At 43.1% G+C, this 20570-nt stretch overlaps 2 protein-coding genes across 8 annotated transcripts in view; one reads left to right on the top strand and one right to left on the bottom strand.

Moving 5' to 3' along the window:
- The window catches only part of ABCA1 (ATP binding cassette subfamily A member 1), a 96808-nt gene extending 87007 nt beyond the window's left edge, over positions 1-9801 (top strand). For 5 of the 6 annotated variants that reach the window (XM_030003576.2, XM_030003575.2, XM_030003573.2 and 2 more), the window contains 11 exons: positions 338-461; positions 1089-1218; positions 1352-1472; positions 1656-1718; positions 2180-2286; positions 2718-2859; positions 4736-4870; positions 5628-5731; positions 5856-5948; positions 6128-6371; positions 6565-9801. In XM_030003576.2, coding sequence (XP_029859436.1) covers positions 338-461; positions 1089-1218; positions 1352-1472; positions 1656-1718; positions 2180-2286; positions 2718-2859; positions 4736-4870; positions 5628-5731; positions 5856-5948; positions 6128-6371; positions 6565-6705 — 1404 coding nt within the window. In that variant the 3' untranslated portion in view covers positions 6706-9801. The remainder of the gene's footprint in view (positions 1-337; positions 462-1088; positions 1219-1351; positions 1473-1655; positions 1719-2179; positions 2287-2717; positions 2860-4735; positions 4871-5627; positions 5732-5855; positions 5949-6127; positions 6372-6564) is intronic. The other variant, XM_030003574.2, reaches the window with a different exon arrangement.
- A 2890-nt stretch (positions 9802-12691) lies between these two features.
- On the bottom strand, positions 12692-19832 carry NIPSNAP3A (nipsnap homolog 3A). Of its 2 annotated transcripts, none has more exons than XM_030005561.2 (6): positions 19647-19832; positions 17359-17566; positions 15227-15388; positions 13572-13721; positions 13094-13180; positions 12692-12983 (listed from the first exon to the last, which is right to left on the bottom strand). In XM_030005561.2, exons 1-6 carry the CDS (start codon positions 19731-19733, stop codon positions 12907-12909), a joined length of 771 nt encoding a protein of 256 aa, XP_029861421.1. In that variant the 5' UTR covers positions 19734-19832; the 3' UTR covers positions 12692-12906. The 2 variants fall into 2 exon arrangements, with proteins under 2 accessions (XP_029861421.1, XP_029861420.1); XM_030005560.2 differs by lacking the exon at positions 19647-19832 and adding an exon at positions 18703-19273.
- Positions 19833-20570: the final 738 nt, after the last annotated feature.

The raw sequence follows: 20570 nt of genomic DNA, 5'->3' as shown, positions 1-20570 counted from the left end.
TGAGGTAACCAGTCTGTGCAAGCACAACTTTCCTGTCTCCTCAACCTGTAGCCTTTTTGCATGTTATCATGTACAGACACTGCCTTTTAGACTGTGTTTGGAAGAATCTCTCCTTCAGTGCAGTTTGCTTGTATTAATAACATCTTGAGCAATGCAACAACACTGACTGTCCAGAGGAGCCATGGCACTGGCTCTTGGGAGAGTATTTTTAATCCTTGAATTTTTGTGGGGTTGCAGTGTTGAGGGAGGGAGGGGTCAATCACAACATGTGTCACGCTTGGCAGGGTGGCTGCTTTCTGCTCAGATGGCTCACTGGCACTTGATTTTGTCTTAACAGAAGCTGAACAACATCAATGACATCCTGAAGTCTGTCTTCCTCATCTTCCCCCACTTCTGCCTAGGGCGTGGACTCATTGACATGGTGAAAAACCAGGCCATGGCTGATGCACTAGAGAGGTTTGGTAAGTGAAATTGTGTGTCACGGGGACAGTGGCCTGAACTGAACAGGGGAAGCTCAAGTCTGCTCTGGTTGAGCACCCTTTGTTCCTCTGACTTTTCAGGAGCTGAAAGTGCACAGTTTTGAGCATGGATCTGATCAAAGCTGGGAGGTCTCCACAGCTGTCCTCTTTAGATTGTTACAAGGACTGAAGAGGGCCTGGTAGATGGATCCCCAGAGTTTTGAGTTATTAGGGGCATTAAACAAAGATGCATAAAGCCAGCTGTATGGAGAGGATCATTAGGCCAAGTGTAAGGAATGGATGAGCTTCTGGAAAGCTGGGTATTTTTTTTCTGGGATGCAGATGCCAAGCCTGAGTCACAGTCTTTTTGTGCTTCACTAACCTTTCGGGAAGGTGGATCAGCTCTTCTTTGGCAGACTAAATTCTCTGGGCCCAAATCCCAACTTTGCTACAGTAAGAAATGTGCATGCAGCCACAACTGGCCCCTTGTGAGGTCTTATCCCTTCCCTCCTCCCGCTGGCGGCTCTCCAGTTGCCCCAGTGCCCAACTTGGTACGCTCGACAGGAAGAAATGCTAGCCTTTTCTGGTTGCTCTGGAAAGGTGACTGTGCTCTTCATCTCGTTTTGGCAGGAGAAAATCGTTTCGTGTCGCCTCTGTCGTGGGAGCTGGTGGGAAGGAACCTTTTTGCCATGGCGGTAGAGGGTGTTGTCTTCTTCCTTATCACAGTGCTCATCCAGTACAGGTTCTTCATCAAACCCAGGTAGGTTATCTGCTCCACTTCACCCCTGCAGGCAGGTGAAGTTTTCATTGTTATCCCCCAGGAAGTGGGGAGAATATTAACTATGGAGGCCCTGTCATCTTCTGCTAAGGCTTTATCATGTTGCTCTCTCCAGGCCTGTCTATGCCAAGCTGCCTCCTGTGAATGATGAAGATGAGGATGTAACAAGAGAGAGACAGAGGATAATTAGTGGAGGAGGACAGAGTGACATCTTGGAAATCAAAGAGTTAACCAAGGTGACAGAAAAGTTCTGCATTCCTAAGACTTGCTGGCACAAAACCATGCAGTTCACCAGAAGCCTCATTCAGAGGAATTTAGTGGGGTCAAAACCAGAGCATGGTTGGAGTGTTGAATATTTATGGTTCTAATTATAGTTCTCTTTGACATTGTCCTTCTCATTCTTTTCCTTCTGGTTTCAGATTTACAGAATGAAGCGAAAGCCAGCAGTTGATAGGATCTGTGTTGGAATCCCCCCTGGAGAGGTAAGCTTATCTGTCAAATTCATTGCTTTGCTATTATTACAGTATTTATGAGCAACAGACAACAAAAGGGTAGGGTAAGATCAGAAACAGATGATGTTCAAATTACATCAAAGGAAATTGCCTGGAAGTTGAAGCAGTTTCTAATTCTGTGTCTTTGAAGAAGATACCGAGGTCTCAGTGTCTGAGATCAGAGGCCAAACTCTGGTACCCCCCGAGGTTTGGCACAGATATGCTGTGGTAGCACTGCACCAAGGTGACACCAGAGTTTGTTCATTTTCCCAGCCTAAAGGTTTACACTTAAAAGGAAGGTCCAGAATTTTTTTCCTGAAAATGCACTGAAGACTCCCTCCAGCTGTCCTGAGGGTCAAGTTTGTTCCTTCCCATCTTGTCAGTGCTGAAAATAATGCAGCTGAATCGTGTTCTCAAACACACTGTGCTGATCTGCTCTTTTGTATCCCCAGTGCTTTGGACTCCTGGGAGTAAATGGTGCTGGCAAGTCATCCACTTTTAAGATGCTAACTGGTGATACAGATGTGACAGGAGGAGAAGCTTTCCTCAAAGGAAACAGGTGAAAGACCATGCATCTTTCCTCTGCTTTATGTCAAAGCAGGTCCTTCGCTGCTTTCTCCTCCAGCTTTCACAGCCTTTGTTCCACTTCCAGCAAGTCTAAACTCTGCCCCACTTTTCCCTTTTTCAACTCCTGGCAGCTGTTTCAGACCTTTGCCAAGTCTTGTAAAGTGCTTCAGTGGCTTAGGAAAATTGATGTTGTCTGGTAGTCACTTCTGAATACCTGCCTTCTCATGTTTAAATGTCATATTTAAAAAAAAGAAGGGGTATATGGGGAGAGAGAAAAAATAATTTAGCCAAGATGGACTTCTAGGAACCTGTATTTTTGTTAGTTCAGTGATCTGAAAACCACTGTTTCACTTTCCTCCTTTTAGCACCTAAAATAGCAGTGTGTACTTGTGAAATTCTAACAAAGGGTTTTTTCTTTTACAGCATCTTGTCCAACATCCAAGAAGTCCATCAGAACATGGGCTACTGCCCACAGTTCGATGCTGTTAATGAACTGCTGACAGGGCGAGAGCACTTGGAGTTCTTTGCACTCCTGAGAGGTGTTCCAGAGAAAGAAGTCTGCAAGGTAAATGGAACACCATAGAACTCACCCCAGTGACCAACTGTTCCTGCTTGCATGCGCCTTCCCTACAACACATGCAATGCCATGATGTGAAGCTGCTGAAGATACTGTATGGTGAAATCTGTCCCCCTTTCCTTCCAGGGCAAACCAAAGTTGCTGTGGTTTTTCAGTGCTGCCTAGAAAAGTGTACTAAATGGAAGGGCAGATACTTTGGGTCCTGCATTCTCATAGTGGATGCACTTGTCCACTGAATGATTTCTTCCCTTTAACAGTTTAAGGGCTGTGGAGCTGCAGGTCATGCAGAACCTCACCTGCTGTCAAGAATTAATTCTTCAAAGTCCCAGGGAGCAAGAACTCTACAGCTTAACAGAAGCCTCATGCTGGCTGTTAACATCTTTTCAGTTGATCATGCTGCATCATTAAAGAGCTGCTGTTTCAGCTTTCAGACATGGGGTTACACTAACACTCTTTAGGCAATTAATGACAGATGCCAATACCATACAGCACCCTTCTCAGTGCTGTTTCCTTGAGTTAACAGCAGTTTTCTCCGTATGTGTCCTGCATGCTGCAGAACAGCAACTGCTGTAGGTAGCAAGATGACAGCTGTACACAGTGCTTTGGACAGGGCCAGATCTGGTGCCTGGGGTATATCTAGGTAGCTTGAGTCCCTCTTTGAGAGTAGTGATGATGGGTGAAAACTGCAAGCTCCTTCGAAGGTTGCTGGTGAGTTCCTTTGTGTAATGTTCCCACCAGTCCCATTGTTGTGGTTTAACCCCAGCTGGCAACTAAGCACCACACAGCTGCTCGCTCTCTCCCCCCACAGTAGGATGGGGAAGAGAATCAGAAAAAAAACCCCAAACTCATGGGTTGAGATAAAGCCAGTTTAATAGGTAAAGCAAAACAAGGAATTCACTCACCATTGCCCATTGGCAGGCAGGTGTTCAGCCATCTCCAGGAAAGCAGGGCTCCATCACGCATAACAGTTACTTGGCGAGAGAAACGCAGTAACTCTGAACTTCCCACCCGTCCTTCTTCTTCCCCCACTTTTATATGCTGAGCATGATGTCATATGGTATGGAATATCCCTTTGGTCAGTTGGGGTCAGCTGTCCCAGCTGTGTCCCCTCCCAACTTCTTGTGTACCCCCAGCCTACTTGCTGGCAGGGTGGTGTGAGAAACAAATAAGGCCTTGACTCTGTGTAAGCACTGCTAAGCAATCATGAAAAACATCCCTGTATTATCAACACTGTTTTCAGCACAAGTCCAAAACATAGCCCCATACTAGCTACTGTGAAGAAAATTAACTCTGTCTCAGCCAAAACCAGCACACCCATATAAAAAGGGACCCAGTTCTGAGTATGATCCAAGTAGTAGCTCCATCTCTTCCCACTAACACTTTATAGTCCCCAGGGCAACAATGCCTGCTTATTGGCGCCAGTTATTACTGATATATACTCCTGAATAACAAACCAGATCCTCCCCATCTGTCTGAAGGGCTAAGATGCACCACAGTGGGATTGCTGTGTGTCAGTAGGGACCGTGTCCCTGCTGCAAGCCTACAGCAACTGGAAAGCCAGCTAAAGCCAGTGCTGCTAAGAGCACTGCCCTGGTGGTTAACATGGCTCAACTGATGTTGAACTCATGCTCACTGGCCAATGAGCTGCAGCCATTTGATTTTTCTGGCCTCCCAGGGGCAGGATTGCATATATCCTGATCTAGAGGCGAACAGGGTGTTTCAAAACCCATATCCATGCCACGTTAGATCCTCAGATGAGTGGCCCTTCTGAAAAATGTTTTTAAAGCCAAAGCTGATAAGGAAAATCTCACTGTGTAGATGTTGCTGTGCTTGATTCAAGACGGTATTGTGCTGTCTCTTGTAGGTTGGCGAGTGGGCAATTCGGAAACTAGGCCTTGTGAAATACGGAGAAAAATATGCTGGGAATTACAGTGGAGGGAACAGGCGCAAGCTCTCCACAGCCATTGCTCTCATTGGAGGGCCACCTGTGGTGTTCCTGGTGAGTCTGCAACTTTTGCTCATTAACATTTTCCTTGGAAAACAGAAAAAGCAGGTTCAAATGAAGACTAGATACTTCACAGCCAACTAATGTTTAAATATATCATTATTCACTTAAACGTGAGCAAAGAGCACATGGAAATAAAGATTCCCTATTTAAATGTAGGTGCAAGCTATAATGTGCCTCTGGGCTTCTATATCTGAAAAATCAGTGGGGAAGTGAGGGTCTTAAACATGATGCCAAACTGCTGGCTATGTAGCATCTTCACCACCTTAGTGCTGCTGCAAAGATTTCTATACCTACAAAAAAATAATAGCCTTCCTGCTGGGCACAAGTGAATCTTACTGTGCAGGAGAACCAGTCCTGTGATTTTAATAATTCAATGAAAATTGGAAATAAATATTTTAGGATTCTTTAGATTAAAACCAAGGACAAACCTTAGGATTACTAAAGTTCATAGTGTGGGAGAAAGTAGTCTAGTGCTCTATTTAAACAAGCTAATTGACTTTAACTTGCTTTAGAACTGGGTATTTCAACAAGTTACAATTGCAGAATAAGCAGTAGTTCTCAGTTCTGAAAAACATGTTTGCTAATTTAAAATTTGGAGCATAAATTATTTTCTCATTTTGGAAAATGAGTGAAACTTGCTTATTTTCAGTGTTTCCAGTATGCATAATCAGAATGGACACGTGATTTCAGAGATGAGGTATTTGTTGGTAGAATACAGCATAACCTGGTTTTTGTATATATTTTGCAGGATGAACCAACAACAGGGATGGATCCCAAAGCACGTCGTTTCTTGTGGAACTGTGCTCTGAGTGTAATCAAAGAGGGGAGATCAGTGGTGCTCACGTCTCACAGGCAAGTAGCAGCCCAATTGTATCATACCCTGGCTTTTGCATCTACTAGGGCTGGAAGCTAAACTCTGCTTGGCTGCTCTGCCCTTCGCCGCTTGCAGTGCTAATGAAGTTACTTCTGCCTACAGCATGGAAGAATGTGAAGCCCTGTGCACTCGAATGGCGATAATGGTGAATGGGCGGTTCAGGTGTTTGGGCAGCGTCCAGCATCTAAAGAACAGGTAGCTATATTCTTTTCACTTACACAACAGAGTTGCCTGCATTTTTAGGGAGATAGTCAGACTTAATTCCTTATGCAGCATTCCCATTGCTATTCTGGCTATGGGAGATGCTGCTGGATTTTAAGCTGGACTTCTGTTTCAAAGGCACTTAACTCCTGTGCTGGCCCTCTTGTTTACAGGTTTGGAGATGGTTACACCATAGTGGTGAGAATTGCAGGGGCAAACCCAGACCTGAAGCCTGTTGAGGATTTCTTTGGGCATGCCTTCCCTGGAAGTGTCCTGAAGGAAAAGCATCGGAATATGCTGCAGTACCAGCTTCCCTCTTCACCATCCTCACTGGCCAGAATATTCAGTATTCTCTCCCAGAACAAAAAGAGACTCCACATAGAAGACTACTCCGTTTCTCAGACCACACTTGACCAAGTAAGTTTTTAGTACCCTGTCTGCCAAAAGCTTCTTCGTGCAGAGTTAGGAATAAATTCACCAGTTTACTGGACCTAAGGGCATTTTAGTGGAGTACTGAATCCCAGGACTAGTTCAGGAAGCCCAGTGTATAAAATGCTCTTGAATTAATGAAAATCCAGGGTGATGTGTGATATGATCTTTTTTCTTGTAGGTATTTGTAAATTTTGCTAAGGACCAAAGCGATGACGACCACACTAAGGATCTGTCACTGCACAAAAACCAGACTGTGGTAGACATTGCAATCCTTAATTCTTTCCTGCAAGATGAGAAGGTAAAAGAAAGTTGTGTGTGAGCCAATTTCAGCAAAGAAATGATGAGCAGAATGCAAAATTCCTTTTCCTGGTATAGGATACTCCCAAAGAAGAAGCTAGAGGAAGAGAAACTGGACACTCTACTGATAACCATTCAATGCAATGCAATTCAATGCAATGAAAGCAAAATTCCTTTACAGGGGCAGTGCCTCATAGAGTCGTCTTGTACTGTTCTCAAGTGAAAGACTTGAACTTAGCTCATTACAGTATAACTCTGAAGCTGTGGTAAAGCACCCACTAGATGCTGTGGGGTTTCAACCATACTGTATCTTGTCCTGTACAGTATATTTTCACTAGGGTTGCAAAAATAGTTCACTGAGGAATCATGGCCAGTGGTTATTTATAGATATTTTAGACATGCATGTTTCAGTCTTTAAAACATTCATGTCAGGAGTGGGAAGTTCCTGGTGCTACATCCATTGCTGGCAATGAATGCACCAACACAGTCAGTGGCAAAAGTCACCACCAGTGTTGCAGCTTTAGGTTGTGAAAACTTATTGGACTAGCTGCTTTTCCTAGACTGGTGTAGGTCAGTTGGTGACAAATCTGGGGCCACAAAACAGTACTGTGCAGATGGGACAGCAAGAGACAGGCCATCATATCCATACATCTCAATCAGTAATGGTGATATGCAGAACTGTGAACCCTGCATATGCACAGGATTGTCCCACCAGCATCACAACCAATAACATACTCTGACTAGGTTTTTTTGTAGTTAAGTACTCTCCTGCTCCTTTGAGGTACTGCAGCAACTGCATGAACACCTAGTAGGAGGAAGTGGGTGAGAAGCAGACCTAGGGTTTGAACCACAGCAGCAAACTCAGTAGTTGTACAAGCTGCTAATGCCACGAGCAAATGCTAAATCGTGAGATTTGTCACTCAGATATGTAATATGTGCTCTGTAACCCCTGCTTTGCACCAGAAAGGTACCCATCATCTGAAGTTACTGCTTAGCACAAGCATGTTGCCATTTCTGGCTTTGCCAGATAAAACTAGAAATGAGATGTAGATTTTTTTTTTTAACAGTATTATTTATGACTTTGAATAGGTAGGTAGCATAATTAGGGATTGAAAGTGCTTTCAGTTGATCTTTGTAGCCACAGTATTTCTTTACATTATGCCTGCAATGTTATGCTCTCATTCTATCCATTTGGCGATAGCTACATTCATGATCTGACCAAGTTCCAGACTCTAGCAATCAGCTGCTATCTGCAATTACTGCAAGCTGTTCACCTAAAATGTTCCTGTTTGGAAACTGGTATAATGTTAGATTAATGTGTAAGTTTCTGCTTCTGTTGTGCAGTGTAGTTTCAGTCATTAGGTGATCCCTAACTGGAGAGTACACCCTTTATTATACATGTGACAAACTGCTTCAGTAAAAATCCCCTTGAAGGATAAGATAGTTCAAAATTTTTAAAGTTTTACAAAGCCAGAATAATATTAGAGGGGATATTATATAGCAAGAACAACCAATTCTTGTTCACATTGTACAACAGTCGTGGGAGAGTATGCTTTAATTAATACACTTACGGGCCCCTCTGTCTTGCTTTTATATTCACAAATAGGTTCAGTAATGTGGTTTGAACCTAAGTGCAGTTCCTGGGCTATTCCTGTATGTCATGCCTCTGCCTTAAATACTTGTACAGGTTCTGCACTAGTTCTTGATGCTACTCCACCATGGATTAATCACGCACCATTTTCTTCTGTGAATGCCCATAGCAGCCCAACAAACAGTGAAGAGGCTGGCATGAGCCTGAAGAAGGTTGATTGCATATTTCCAGGTATACTTGGTAACTCTGACCTATTCAGCATTTTTAAAAAACAGTTAAATATTTAGCACAAGTTCCCAGTCCCTGCTGTGTCCTGCCTTGGGATAAAGTAAGAGCTTACTACATGCTCTGCTGAAGTGCCTTTTTCATACTTTTTTTTTTTTAAATCTGTATAATACATTGCTAAGGGGATTGAGAAAGGAGTGTAATGGGGATTGGTATACCTCAATTAAAACATGCTTTGTTATTACCTTTATGGCATCATCACCCTATGGGGATGAGTTACAGGGTGATGAACACACCAGACTTCCAGGTGCAGAAAATTAACTGAACAGCTGAGCTACAGCCATGACTTCTCTGTAACAGGCTGCAGATATGTTATGGTATCATTGAAACAAGTAGTATTGAAGGCTTACCACTGCTAAAAATCGCTATTACAAATCAGCATAAGTCACCGAAGTGAAGGGCTTAAGTTTTGCACTGCACTGAACTAGTGCATGTAGAACTAGAACAAGTTCTAGGAGGATTCAGATTTGGTCCTGAAAGGGCTGTGGTTTGCTTTTTCTAACTGCTCATGTAAATGATTCATTCAGCAGCAAACAACAGTTACATCATAATTCTCTTTCCTTAGCCCAGCAAAATGATTCTTGATTCCTATTGCCCTGTGACTGTCAAGCTTATACAGAGTCTATCTGTGACAAAATGTTACAGTAACCATGGATATTAACCGAACTATTTCATAGCTCTGATCTGTCTTGTTTGTACTGGACAAACATAATGCAACTCTCACATGAAGGTTTGTCATGGAGTAAGTTCAGACAGCCACTAATTCACTCTTAAGTGTGTGTTGGGGAAAAATCACTCTAGAGTCACATACAGTATATGAACCACTCTTGATAATGAAACTGCACTGAGGTGTTAACTTATTTTAAACTTTATTACTATCGACATGTTGCATCCCTCTTTGTAGTACATTTGTATTTCAGTAAGGAGTTGTTGTATTTTCCCCATGGTTAAACCACCACTTTGTGCTTATCCTTCCCTCCTGAATTGTAGTTGGTCCTTCATTCCAAGCACTTTATGCTATCTGTAATGGGATCTATTTTTGCACTGGAATATCTGTTAACTTTGCAAAATCTAGAGGGATTTCACAACTGAAATTTCTAAGTTAAATCCTTAAATGGACATTTTCATTAAAAGCAAAAAAAAAGTATATATATTTGTATTTGCTAATAACTGTTATGTGAAGTATTAAAAGGCACTCTAATTGCCTTGTATTAAGTAAAAAATAAAGCTGTTATGGCACCATTGGTCTTCAAAGTGTCATTTTTGCATATGTTCTTTTGAGGAGTGCTGTTAGAAGCTCTTTTTTGCCCGGTTTTGTTTTGTTGTGAACTTTGATGCATAATGTACAAGCAAGTTACAGTATCTCTACAAAGTAGCATGGGGCACATACTATTTTCAGGCAAGTGAGGTGGTGTAAGATTTGAAAGGCAAATGCTACTTTAAGGTTCTAAAGGTAGTAAATAAAAAGGTCTCCAGCAAGTCCTAAAAAAAAAATGGTCAGTGTAACTGTCAAATCCAGCTGCAGAACATAACAAACCTATCTGGATGTTTAAATTCCAAGTCAGGGACCTACCTCTGAATATGTCCACTACAGAGATGTGGCAAGTTGCAACTATTGATAATTTTTCCTCCTCTTTGTACCTGTTTTCACTAACAAAGCAAAATGTTGAGTATAAAGACTCTGAACTACCCTAAACTTAGCTAATCCTTTGCTAATATCAAATTAAAGATCACTCAAGTTAATACTAGGTTGATTTTGACCAGCAGTTTACAAATGAAAGCACAATAATGGTCTGATTGCTCAAAGGAAAAGATGGTAAAATTTTGCCTGCTACTGCCTGTAGTCCTACTATCAACCAATTAAGTTCCAGAATCCAACCAATTCTTTAAGTTACACTCATCAGGAAGATTCATCCTGAGGTAAGAAGCCAATTAAAATTTCCTGGGTTTTCTGTTTTAATCTAGTGTCCAGCTGGTGCTTTGGGTAATGTGCTTGATTTATCAACCTCTTGTCAGAAAACAACAAACTTTGGAATAAAGCACACCTCTAACATCCTGAGTGTTCTTTGCTTTCAATGCTGGTGACAAGGAAAATAGTTTTACTAAAAAAAAAATACACTGTTTTTAATATACCTCTCTATTTTTTATTCCAGTAAACAATAAAATAACTTAATTTTTGCATTCATGTGGGAAAAAAAAAGTCCTATTAATTCCCTTTCCTATTTTTCAGCCCATGCTTTTGTTACTAAAAAAAAAAAGTCCTTTGAGTTAACTGCCATAAGGCAACCTTCTGAATCAACTTGGTAGCAATGGTTTATCGGCCATTTATATTTTACAAATAAACTTTTAAAGGTATTAAGACAGTAGTCTCTGAAGTGCCATTCCACCCTGAGAATGCTAAAGATGGCTTTACTGGGGGGAGGAGTGTATGAAGATTTGGGTATAGGAGCTGGGACCTGTTACACTCCCTTAACTACTACAGCTGCATCCTATGCACCCCTGTTGCCTACAGGTGTTTTTTCAGTGCTTTCCATGAGATCTTAATGCAATTCACAGAAGCAATAATCATCATTGTGCAGTCTGCCTAAAGAAACTTCAGGAGAGAAGTGAAATCAATTGCTTTTTGCAGGTCAGCAATTAACCTGTGGAAAAGCCTCCTGACTGCTCTGCCAGTTAGTGACCTTTAAGTTGCAGAAGAGGGTGCTCTGTACACAAAATACACAAGTTTGACTTTTCAGCCCATGTGCCCTCTGCCATGCTGCTATTCACTCCAGCTTACTGGCTCTAAAGCAACTATTACCAAGACTCTTGTTCACCAAAATGCAAGACCTGCAAAATGCTGTACTTGGAGAATGGGGTTTATCATTTTAGAGTTTAAAAAGAGTAAGAGCTTGAGCTGTAAACACTAAAAATTCATGCTTTATACAAATTTATTTGGCTTTTAACAGTCTGGCAAAAAGTATTTCAAGAATGTAAGCACGTGTATATCAGCTGAGTTTGACTACACAGTTGAACAAGGGCTAATCAACTTAAGCACCCTAAACAAGTATTAAAATACCTAAGGCAAAGCATTATGTATGTAACCCACAGTTTTGAGGAAGTGTTTACTGACCAAAAAAGGTGTCATGGTTTAACCCCAGCTGCCCAGGAAGCACCATGCAGCTGCTCACTCACCTCCCTCACAGTGGGATGGGGGACAGAATCAGAAGGGTAAATGTGAGAAAACTCGTGGGCTGAGATCTGACAGTTTAATAGGTAAAGCAAAAGCCGCACATGCAAGCAAAGCAAAACAAGGAATTCATCAGCAGGCAGGTGTTCAGCCATCTCCAGGAAAGCAGGGCTCCATCGCGTGTAATGGTTACTTGGGAAGACAAACACCATCACTCCGAACGTCCCTCCCAGTTCATATACTGGGCATGATATATCACGTGATATGGAATACCCCTTTGGCCAGCTTGGGTCAGCTGCCCTGGCTGTGTCCCCTCCCAACTTCTCGTGCCCCTCCAGCCTTCTTGCTGGCTGAGCATGAGAAGCTGAAAAATCCTTGACTTAGTATAAACACTACTTAGCAACAACTAAAAACATCAGTTTGTTAACAACATTCTTCTCATACTGAACCCAAAACATAACACTATACCAGGTACTAGGAAGATAATTAACTCTATCCCAGCTGAAACCAGGACAAAAGGAAAGGGCTGAAGTGAGCTATAACAAGATAGTGACTAAATGCTCACCTTGTGGTAGAGTTCATCAGGACACATTATCTGACCAGCTTCACTGCAGCACCTCCTAGGTGCAATTCCAGCCACACTGATGTTTTACATTACTCAGAATTAATACAAAGCATTCCAATGAGAAGTCTTAATTAAAACATAACTGGGTGACAGATATGTGGGGGCATTCCTTCCTACACCAGTATGTAATAGCCAAGATGTGATAATTACAAGAGTCACCAAAGTATGTTATGAAAATGATACCAGCCCTGAGCTGTAATGTTGGAAAAGAACACTGAACTTACTAGGTTTGATAATACTTTTCTGCATAGCTAGATCAGTTAAGAACTGAGGGGTTAAAATAAAGGAAGGGTGAAGTGTGGTTCATGCCATAAGTGATATGGCTCGAGTTCTTTTTCCTGGGGATGTAGGAACATCACCATAAACTTCTGTTTAGCAATTGCTATCAGGGTGCAAAATTTTACTGATTTACATTGCTAGTGATCAGCATTTTGCATCCATTTGTCAGAAACTGAAGAACTCAGTTCATGCAGGTATAACAATCTATGTGATGGCACTGGCTGACAGCACTTCCATCTTGTCCTTTCTGCCATAAGTTACATCCTTGAGAAGGTTACTTGAGCGGCGAGCACTGCAGAGGAATCAGGAGTACATTTTTCTGGGATTCCAGGAACCTGACACTGTCCCGCACTGAAATTAAATGCATACTTAATTAAGACAGCAATCCAATGAGAAATAATACTTTTCTCAGAATGCATGCAGGTTACACTCGTGAGTTCTCTGGATCCATTGTCTCTTACCAGCTGCTACCACTCTGGCATCTTCATGGGCACTGTGCCTTCCCGCTGCCCGGTGATCTGGGCTCTCGTTCCACCAGATCACGTGGACTGAGAAAGTACAAATAAAGTCAGCTGAATTCTGTTAATGCTGCAGTACAACATGTACTGTAAGCCCTAGCAGTCTGCCTTCACCTGTTAGATGCCTTGCAGTTAGCAGAAACAATTCTCCAGGCAAGTAAGTGGTGGGATGATCTTTTGCTGAGCCTTTAAAAGGGTTGGGTCTTTAACACAAATCTGAGAGTCTTTTCAGATAGCAGCACCTGGCTTAAGCCTATAACCCAATATACAAAGCTGGGTTCAAGGACTGTTTACAGGACTTTGACGATCCACACCAACTTTTTCATCAAGCCAGCCAATCCTGATCCATGACAAGGGCTTGCCCCTCTCTCCCCCTCCACCCCTTCTCATGCCAAAGTCCGTATCAGAAATTGAGTAGTACCTGTGTTAAGCAAGCCATACTCTGTGTGGAAAACACCGATCAGCTTCGTGTAGCCTGTGTTGATGTGAGCATTAATTGCAGCTTGAAATGCTTCACCCCACAATGCTGGCCCACCAGGCTTCATCTGGAAAGTAACCCATTCATATACTCCTGGAAGAAAAGCCAAAGATGATCTCAAGGAAGGAAATACAAATTAATATGCTGGTTCTCAAACAGTGGCCGCAACGTATTTATTGTGAAACCAGTACTGCAATTCCCTGCCATCTGGGGTCAGCAGGACATGAAACTGCCCCTTCGTCCCAGGATGCACAATATCTCACAGCTTCCAGGGGCTCACAAGACCACAGGCAAGCAACTCGCAGACTGGAGCTAGTTCAAGTGTAAATGTAAGTACTGAGACCCTGAGGAACAGAAGGCTTCATACAAAGCCCAACTTAGCAATTTCCAGTGTTGCCTGGAAATTTGGGGAGATTCAGACTACTTTGCAAAAGTCACAAATACACGTATTTGCGGAATTTGGATGGCTGATTGAACAACGCAAGGTGGCCTTTTCTAAGACTGGCAATGGTTTCTGGCATTGAAGTGGTTTAAGAGATTATACACCCCTTTGACTTCTGGCAATTGGTCACAGCAAGATCTGCAGGCATAACCAACAAACCAGGACTAGCTTAGTATCTCTGCTCTGCCAAACAATCATCTCCCTTGTTCATAGACAAATGACATCATGATTTGCCGAAAAACTCCAGTCCTGCTACAAGACACGTTATCCATCTCCTTTCTGTTCAGGAAGTTACTCTAGATCACAATTGCTGACACTTTAATAGAAAGCCAAACACTTGCCATATGTCTGGTCTTATTCTCCAGCAATGGGCTGGAGGCAAACTAAAATGGGAACAAAGTGTTTGAAAAGTCACCTCTCCAGTTTTAAGAGAAAACAGCATAAAATTCAGAATCACAGGGAAATACAGAACAAAGATTACTGTATATAGGCACATGCTGAGGGCTAAAGCAAGGCCTGTTTGATGTCACTCCATGCAACAAAGTCTGCAAATGTTCATAAATTGGGGAACAGTCAATACTATTAATACATTTGCTACAGAGAGAATTAAAACACATATGGACAGGACATCTATACCTAATCTATGATTGTTACAAAGTATGTTTGACTTGCACGTATCTTTAAAGGGTAGGGATTTTTTTTGTTTTTCTTAAAACTATTATGCAAAAGAAGCAGTAACATCAAAGCAAATTGATAAAAGAGAAAAACCTCTGTGAAAGAGAACAATCATTGTCTTTTTAGAGTGTCCAGGAAATGCCCTTTCACGGGTGGATGGACAAAGCAAGTCCGGGATGACTGCTCTGACCACTACTACAGCGTTGCCATTTTGCATGGTCATTTAGTCAATTCAAACACCTCTTCACAACATTAATGATCAGGGCTCTAGTCAGTTATTGATTTAAGTTAGTGTAAAATCCTTCTTAAAAACTTTGTCCTTTATCTGTGTTATGTCACCTTTTTCACATGGGTTTACATACATGCATTTGTTACATAAAGGGTTACAAAACCATGTAATACCTGGTTTAAACTTTAAGCCATTTTTTGTTAGTCCATCAGCATCAGTAACTTTAATCAGCAAAAGAGAAGATAAGCTCACCCCCTTCTTTTGGAGGCTTCCCAAGTTGACACCAAGGTACCAGATAAGCAACCTCATTGTGCTGCTTTTCTATCAAGGGGAGAGCTGGGGAGATGAATTTTCCTTGCCAGTCTTTGTCATTGGCTAGTGCATGCCGGACTGCTGTCCTATGGGCAAAATTATCTGTAAGAAAAGAAGGAGAAAAAAAAAAGAAACTATGGAAAAATGCACTTAATGTCATATCAGACTCAACCAAAATGTGTAATTACAAGGAGGCAAGCTGTACTTCCATTAAGTTTGAAACTGCTATTTTCAAACAGTGTATTAGCTCAAAGCAGATGTGGTAAGTTTCCTTTAAATTCTGCAAAAGTCTTTGCTTTAGCACTCAGATTTAAATGGTTTCAAGCCAAACCAAATTTTCCAAGAAAGTTTATAAAAAATTAAAATATATTAAGCAATGTTACCATTAAGAAAGATTCATATATGGCATCCGCAGGAATACTGGATGTGGCAACATTTACGAAGGATAAGGAGATTCGGAGAAAGCACAGTGGATAAGGAAGTGAAGTGGAAAAGAAAATTCAGAAGGAATATTAGCCTATCAAGAGAAAATTAAGAAAAATGTGAGTTTTGGCTTATATGAAATGACGTTAAAATTACAAGTGTAGAAGTAATGTTTGTTTGTTCAGCTACGTAAACAGTTATTAAATGCCCAAAATCTAAATCTTATCTTCTGGTTTTTTTCTTAAATAAAAACAAATCCACCAAATTAAGAGTGTCTGAATTTCAACTGGTTAGGCTGCAGTGGCATCTTAAGCCACTTAAGTTTATGCAGGCAGCTTTCAATAATACAAGAGAAAAATCCAGCATCTGAGAATGGGAAGAATTTTGAGAAATATCAGTATCCTGAGACTAAGAGAAAAATAAACCAATTATTTTTAACTACTAAAGAGATATACGCAGGGGTCTGATTAATCAAGGTGAAAGGATGTTGTACATTACGCATGTAAACACCGTTAGGAAACAAATAAAAATTACACGTTTCTTCCTTAGTTTTGCATTTTAAAAGTTTCTCACAGATTATTAAAAATAGGGGTTTTTTTTTAGAGAGAAAGAAACAATAGACAAGGCTAGAAAGTTCTGAGAAGCAGGACAGTTCATTAACCATACATGCACATAAATTCATAATATTCCTGTTGACAAACAGCTGGTCCCTTCACCCCTCCAGGACAAAAGGGGTGACTCTTTATTCTAAAGAGGTACTCTGAACAGGCTGGATTTCAACGAGCAGACTGAGGACTTCAGAAACAAAATTCTCTGTCTCAGCATACAGATATACCTGAGACTGCAGCAGGTATACAAAGAAACGATACTGCTGTGCCTTCCCACCTCTCCATAACCCAAATATCAAGTTCCCTTGGGCTCCACAAAGATCACAGCCAGCACAACTAGTTTCTCGCATAATTGTGGCTTTTTTTGGCTCACCAGCACCTTCCAGGTCAGCATCAACTCCAACAACATAAAAAGTTGATTATACTGCCAGATGCCTGTTGCCACCAAGGCTGAAGCAGCAATGAAACACTTCGTGTGCTTAGGCAGTCAGAGCTGGTGCAGTGGCTTCCCACCTCAACACAGTCCAGCTGCAAAAGGAGTTTAAGCATGCAAACTGTGTCTTCATTGTTTTAGGGGAGTGAACTGAACTAAAATTTGAGAACAATTATATATGCATATAAACATACACAGACTACATGTAGATTGTCTGCACTTATATGTATTATTTTACTAAGGAGGTCTCAACATTATTTCCATCCATTTTGAAATTCTGAAGACATTTGTGGTTCAGGAACTGACCCTAATTTAAAGATAATTCCCATGAAAAAAAGCACTCTGCCGCAGTTCCTCTATTATACCTATTTTGAGCAGAGATTGCTGCTTAAGAACAGTTGTATCTCCCTCATCACAACATGTCAAAATTGTCCTGACAGGCTCTGCAGTGTTCTTTTTGGTAATCAATACAGGTGCAAGATTTTTTTTGACACTTCTTTATAGTAAGAGCAACAAATAAAAGCTGGGTAAGCATTCTCCTCGCCTTTTTGCCTCGGAGACAGGGACCACAGAGAGAGCAGAGCAGCGCAAAGGGATGCTGAGCGTACCGTACTTCCAAATGTGGACCACCTTATTCATTGCTCCCAGCTCCGCAGACCAGAATCCCACCAGCTCTGAGTGAGCTGTGCGAAGGTGAAAGTACCTGTTGACCATTTCCACAAAGTCCTTCATCTTCGATGGCTTAATATCATATGTGCGAATTTCGTAGAAAATGCTATTATTTTGTCTGGGCCCTGTAGCAAGGGATGCAAGTACCTGAGAGAAAATATTAAGAAAAATAACTAAAACTAATTCTCAAGCCTAAAAAAGTCTTCTGTCTAATTTCTAAACTTTTTTTAAAACAGTGAGATGCTATAGATGGATGTTTTTTACTGGGGGCTGGGAGATGGGGGTACTTCATGATCTCCACTACAGAAATATCTTGTGACTTTTTTCTTTGGAAATAGTTCCCATGTGCATTATTTGCTGCAACTCCTTTTGGCAGTGCAACAGACCTTTATTTGTCACACTGTTGTGGTTTAACCCCAACCAACAACTAAGCACCACGCAGCCACTTGCCTACTCCTCCCTGCCCCGGTGGGGTGGGAAGGAGAACAGGGCAAAAAAAAGTAACACTTGTGGGTTGGGATAAGAACAGTTTAATAATTGAAATAAAGTAAAATAAAATAATAATAATAGTAGTAGTAATAGTAATGAAAAGGAAGGTAACAAAAAGAGAGAGAGATAAAACCCAAGAAAAGATAAGTGATGCACAAGGCAATTGCTCACCACCCACTGACCAGTGCCCAAGCAGTGATCTGCCCCTCCCGGTCAACTCCCCCCAGTTTACATACTGAGCATGACATTCTATGGTATGGAATATCCCTTTGGCTAGTTCAGGTCAGCTGTCCTGGCCATGCTCCCCCCAAGCTTCTTGTATACCTGCTTGCTGGCAGAGCATGGCACACTGAAAAATCCTTAACTTAGGATAAGCGCTACTTAGCAACAACTAAAACATCAGTGTGTTATCAACATTATTCTCACACTAAATGCAAAACACACTGTACCAGCTACTAAGAAGAAAATTAACTCTGTCCCAGCCGAAACCAGGACACACACTCAAATTGTTTATATTAGCCCATAACAAAGCAGGATTTTCCTTTTCTCATACCCCTTCCTCAGGAAGCCAGCAGCAGGATGCAAAAAGTCAAAGCAATAAGAAAAGAGTCAGCTAAACACGCTATTCAAAGGTGAGGCTGCCAATGCCACCGAAGCAGAGGCAGCATCGATGTCTGCCTGGCCTGCATTGCCCTTACCCGACCAACTCACACTACTGCAATCTGTTTTCCAATTACAATCTTACATCAGTATTAGCAAATTACATACAGTTGGCAAAAGAAAGAAAAACATTCCAAGGCTTGGGAAAAGACTAATTCCTTCCAGCACAAGACTGCTAAAGTCTGCATCCTTGCCCTTGGCTGGCTGCTTCCCAAAGGCTGGTCAAGAACAGTTCTTCTATTCATATAACATAAAACCCCTTCAGAAGTCCCAGAATATGCTTACTTTTGCAACTGCCTCAATAACCTGGAACATGCTACTTGCCTCTCAGATAAAACTAGAAAAATTAAGGCCAAACCAAATCTTTGGCCTTAGCCCGTATTTGCACAGAGGTGGCTGCAGGATGGATTTTAGACATGTCTTATTTCACAAGCATCAGCAGGCAGGCGCAGCTCAAGCCACAAAATACAGATGGCCAGGACCAAAGGTCTTGTTTCCTAATGACCCTATGGAGTATTACGCATCTAGTTTTGGTCGCCATGTATCACAGCTTCTTTTAGCATTTAGTTTCTAAATCCCCACATGACCCTGAACTAGCAGTAATCCTGCACTGGTGACCCATCCAATGCCAAATTTCTTGCAGGAAAGGAGAAGCCCAGCTGTTTTCTGCCACTCATGCAAACACACTGGGCCGCTGCCGGACGACTCCTCCCGTCCAAAGAAGCTGTCACACGATTCTGGAGAAGACCCGGGAACGACCCTCAGCACGAGGCGTGCCCGTGCTTGCAAACAGGCCCGTGGAAGAGGATGTCGCGACAGCGACAGCCCCTGCCCCGGCGGGCAGCGCGCGCCCCGCCCAGCCACAAGCGCCACACCGCCCCGCCCCAAACCCCGTCCCTGCCGGCCTAAGCCACGCCCCCACCCCGCCCCACGCCCACCCCTGCACCCAGCCCCTCACCCAAACCACGCCCCCGCAGGCCCACCCACCCCCCGCTGACCCCGCGCCCGCGGCTCGCACCAGCAGCCTCGCTCCCCGCCGCCACCGCGCTCGGCTCCCCCACAGCGCCCCGGCCGTTACCTGAGGGCGGGCCCGGGCCCAGGCCCGGGCCAGGGCCAGGCGGGCGGCGGCGGCGAGGGGCCGGCGGAGGGCCTCCGGGGGCAGCATGGCGAGCGGCAGGCCGGGCGGAAGGCAAACGCAGCGGTCCGCCGTCGGTTGCGTGAGAGGGCGGGCGGACGGCCCTGGGGCGGGGCGGCGGAGCCTCCCTCGGCGGGGCGGCCGTTGGGCGGCCGTGAGGGCTGGTGGGGCGGCCTCCGCAGCTCGCCCCACTGCCTGGGCCAGCAGCGAACTGTACCGCGGCGAAGGGTGTTTAATTCCTGGGGTTTATTCCGTTGGAGTGGGAAGGAGGGAGGGAGGGATGGATGGATGAGTGAGTGAGTGAGTGAGTGAGTGCACGGCCGAGGAGAAGCGCTCTTTTAAAGTTACCAGGCTTCAGTGCGTGAAACGTGGTACCTCTCTCTCCGCCTGAGTGCCTGAATACAATAAAAAAGTATCCTGGTTGCTTGTGGAGACCTGGGACTCTTTGTCCCCACTAGGCTGCCCTGGGGCAAATCACTCAGTATATCACCCACCTTCCAGCATTTGCAGGATCAAATTTGAAATTGTATGGCTACAAATCCTCCATCTGCAGCCCTCCTCCAGAAGAGAGCCCTGTGGTTTTTTTTTGTAGCGTTCTTTTGGATAAAACCAAGCTTTGTGCCAGGGGTGTACAGTGCCAAGCACTGTCACCCCATTATAGATGTATGCCCAGCTGTGTAGGTTTTACTGCCGCACGGTTACCTAGGGGTGGGATTTTGTGATGGCTGAGACTGTATACCTTTGCGGAATTAAGTATTGGCCAAAACAAGTGTAAAGGTAGAATTTCCATTGGTGTCAGTGCCTCCAGTGTTTTACCCGTGGGAGACAAATGAGCTCCTAGGAAAGGCTGGTTTATGGAAGACAATC

Source organism: Aquila chrysaetos, chromosome Z, assembly GCF_900496995.4.
Source record: "Aquila chrysaetos chrysaetos chromosome Z, bAquChr1.4, whole genome shotgun sequence".
NCBI lineage: Eukaryota > Metazoa > Chordata > Aves > Accipitriformes > Accipitridae > Aquila > Aquila chrysaetos.
This window is presented reverse-complemented; position numbering and strand designations above follow the sequence as displayed.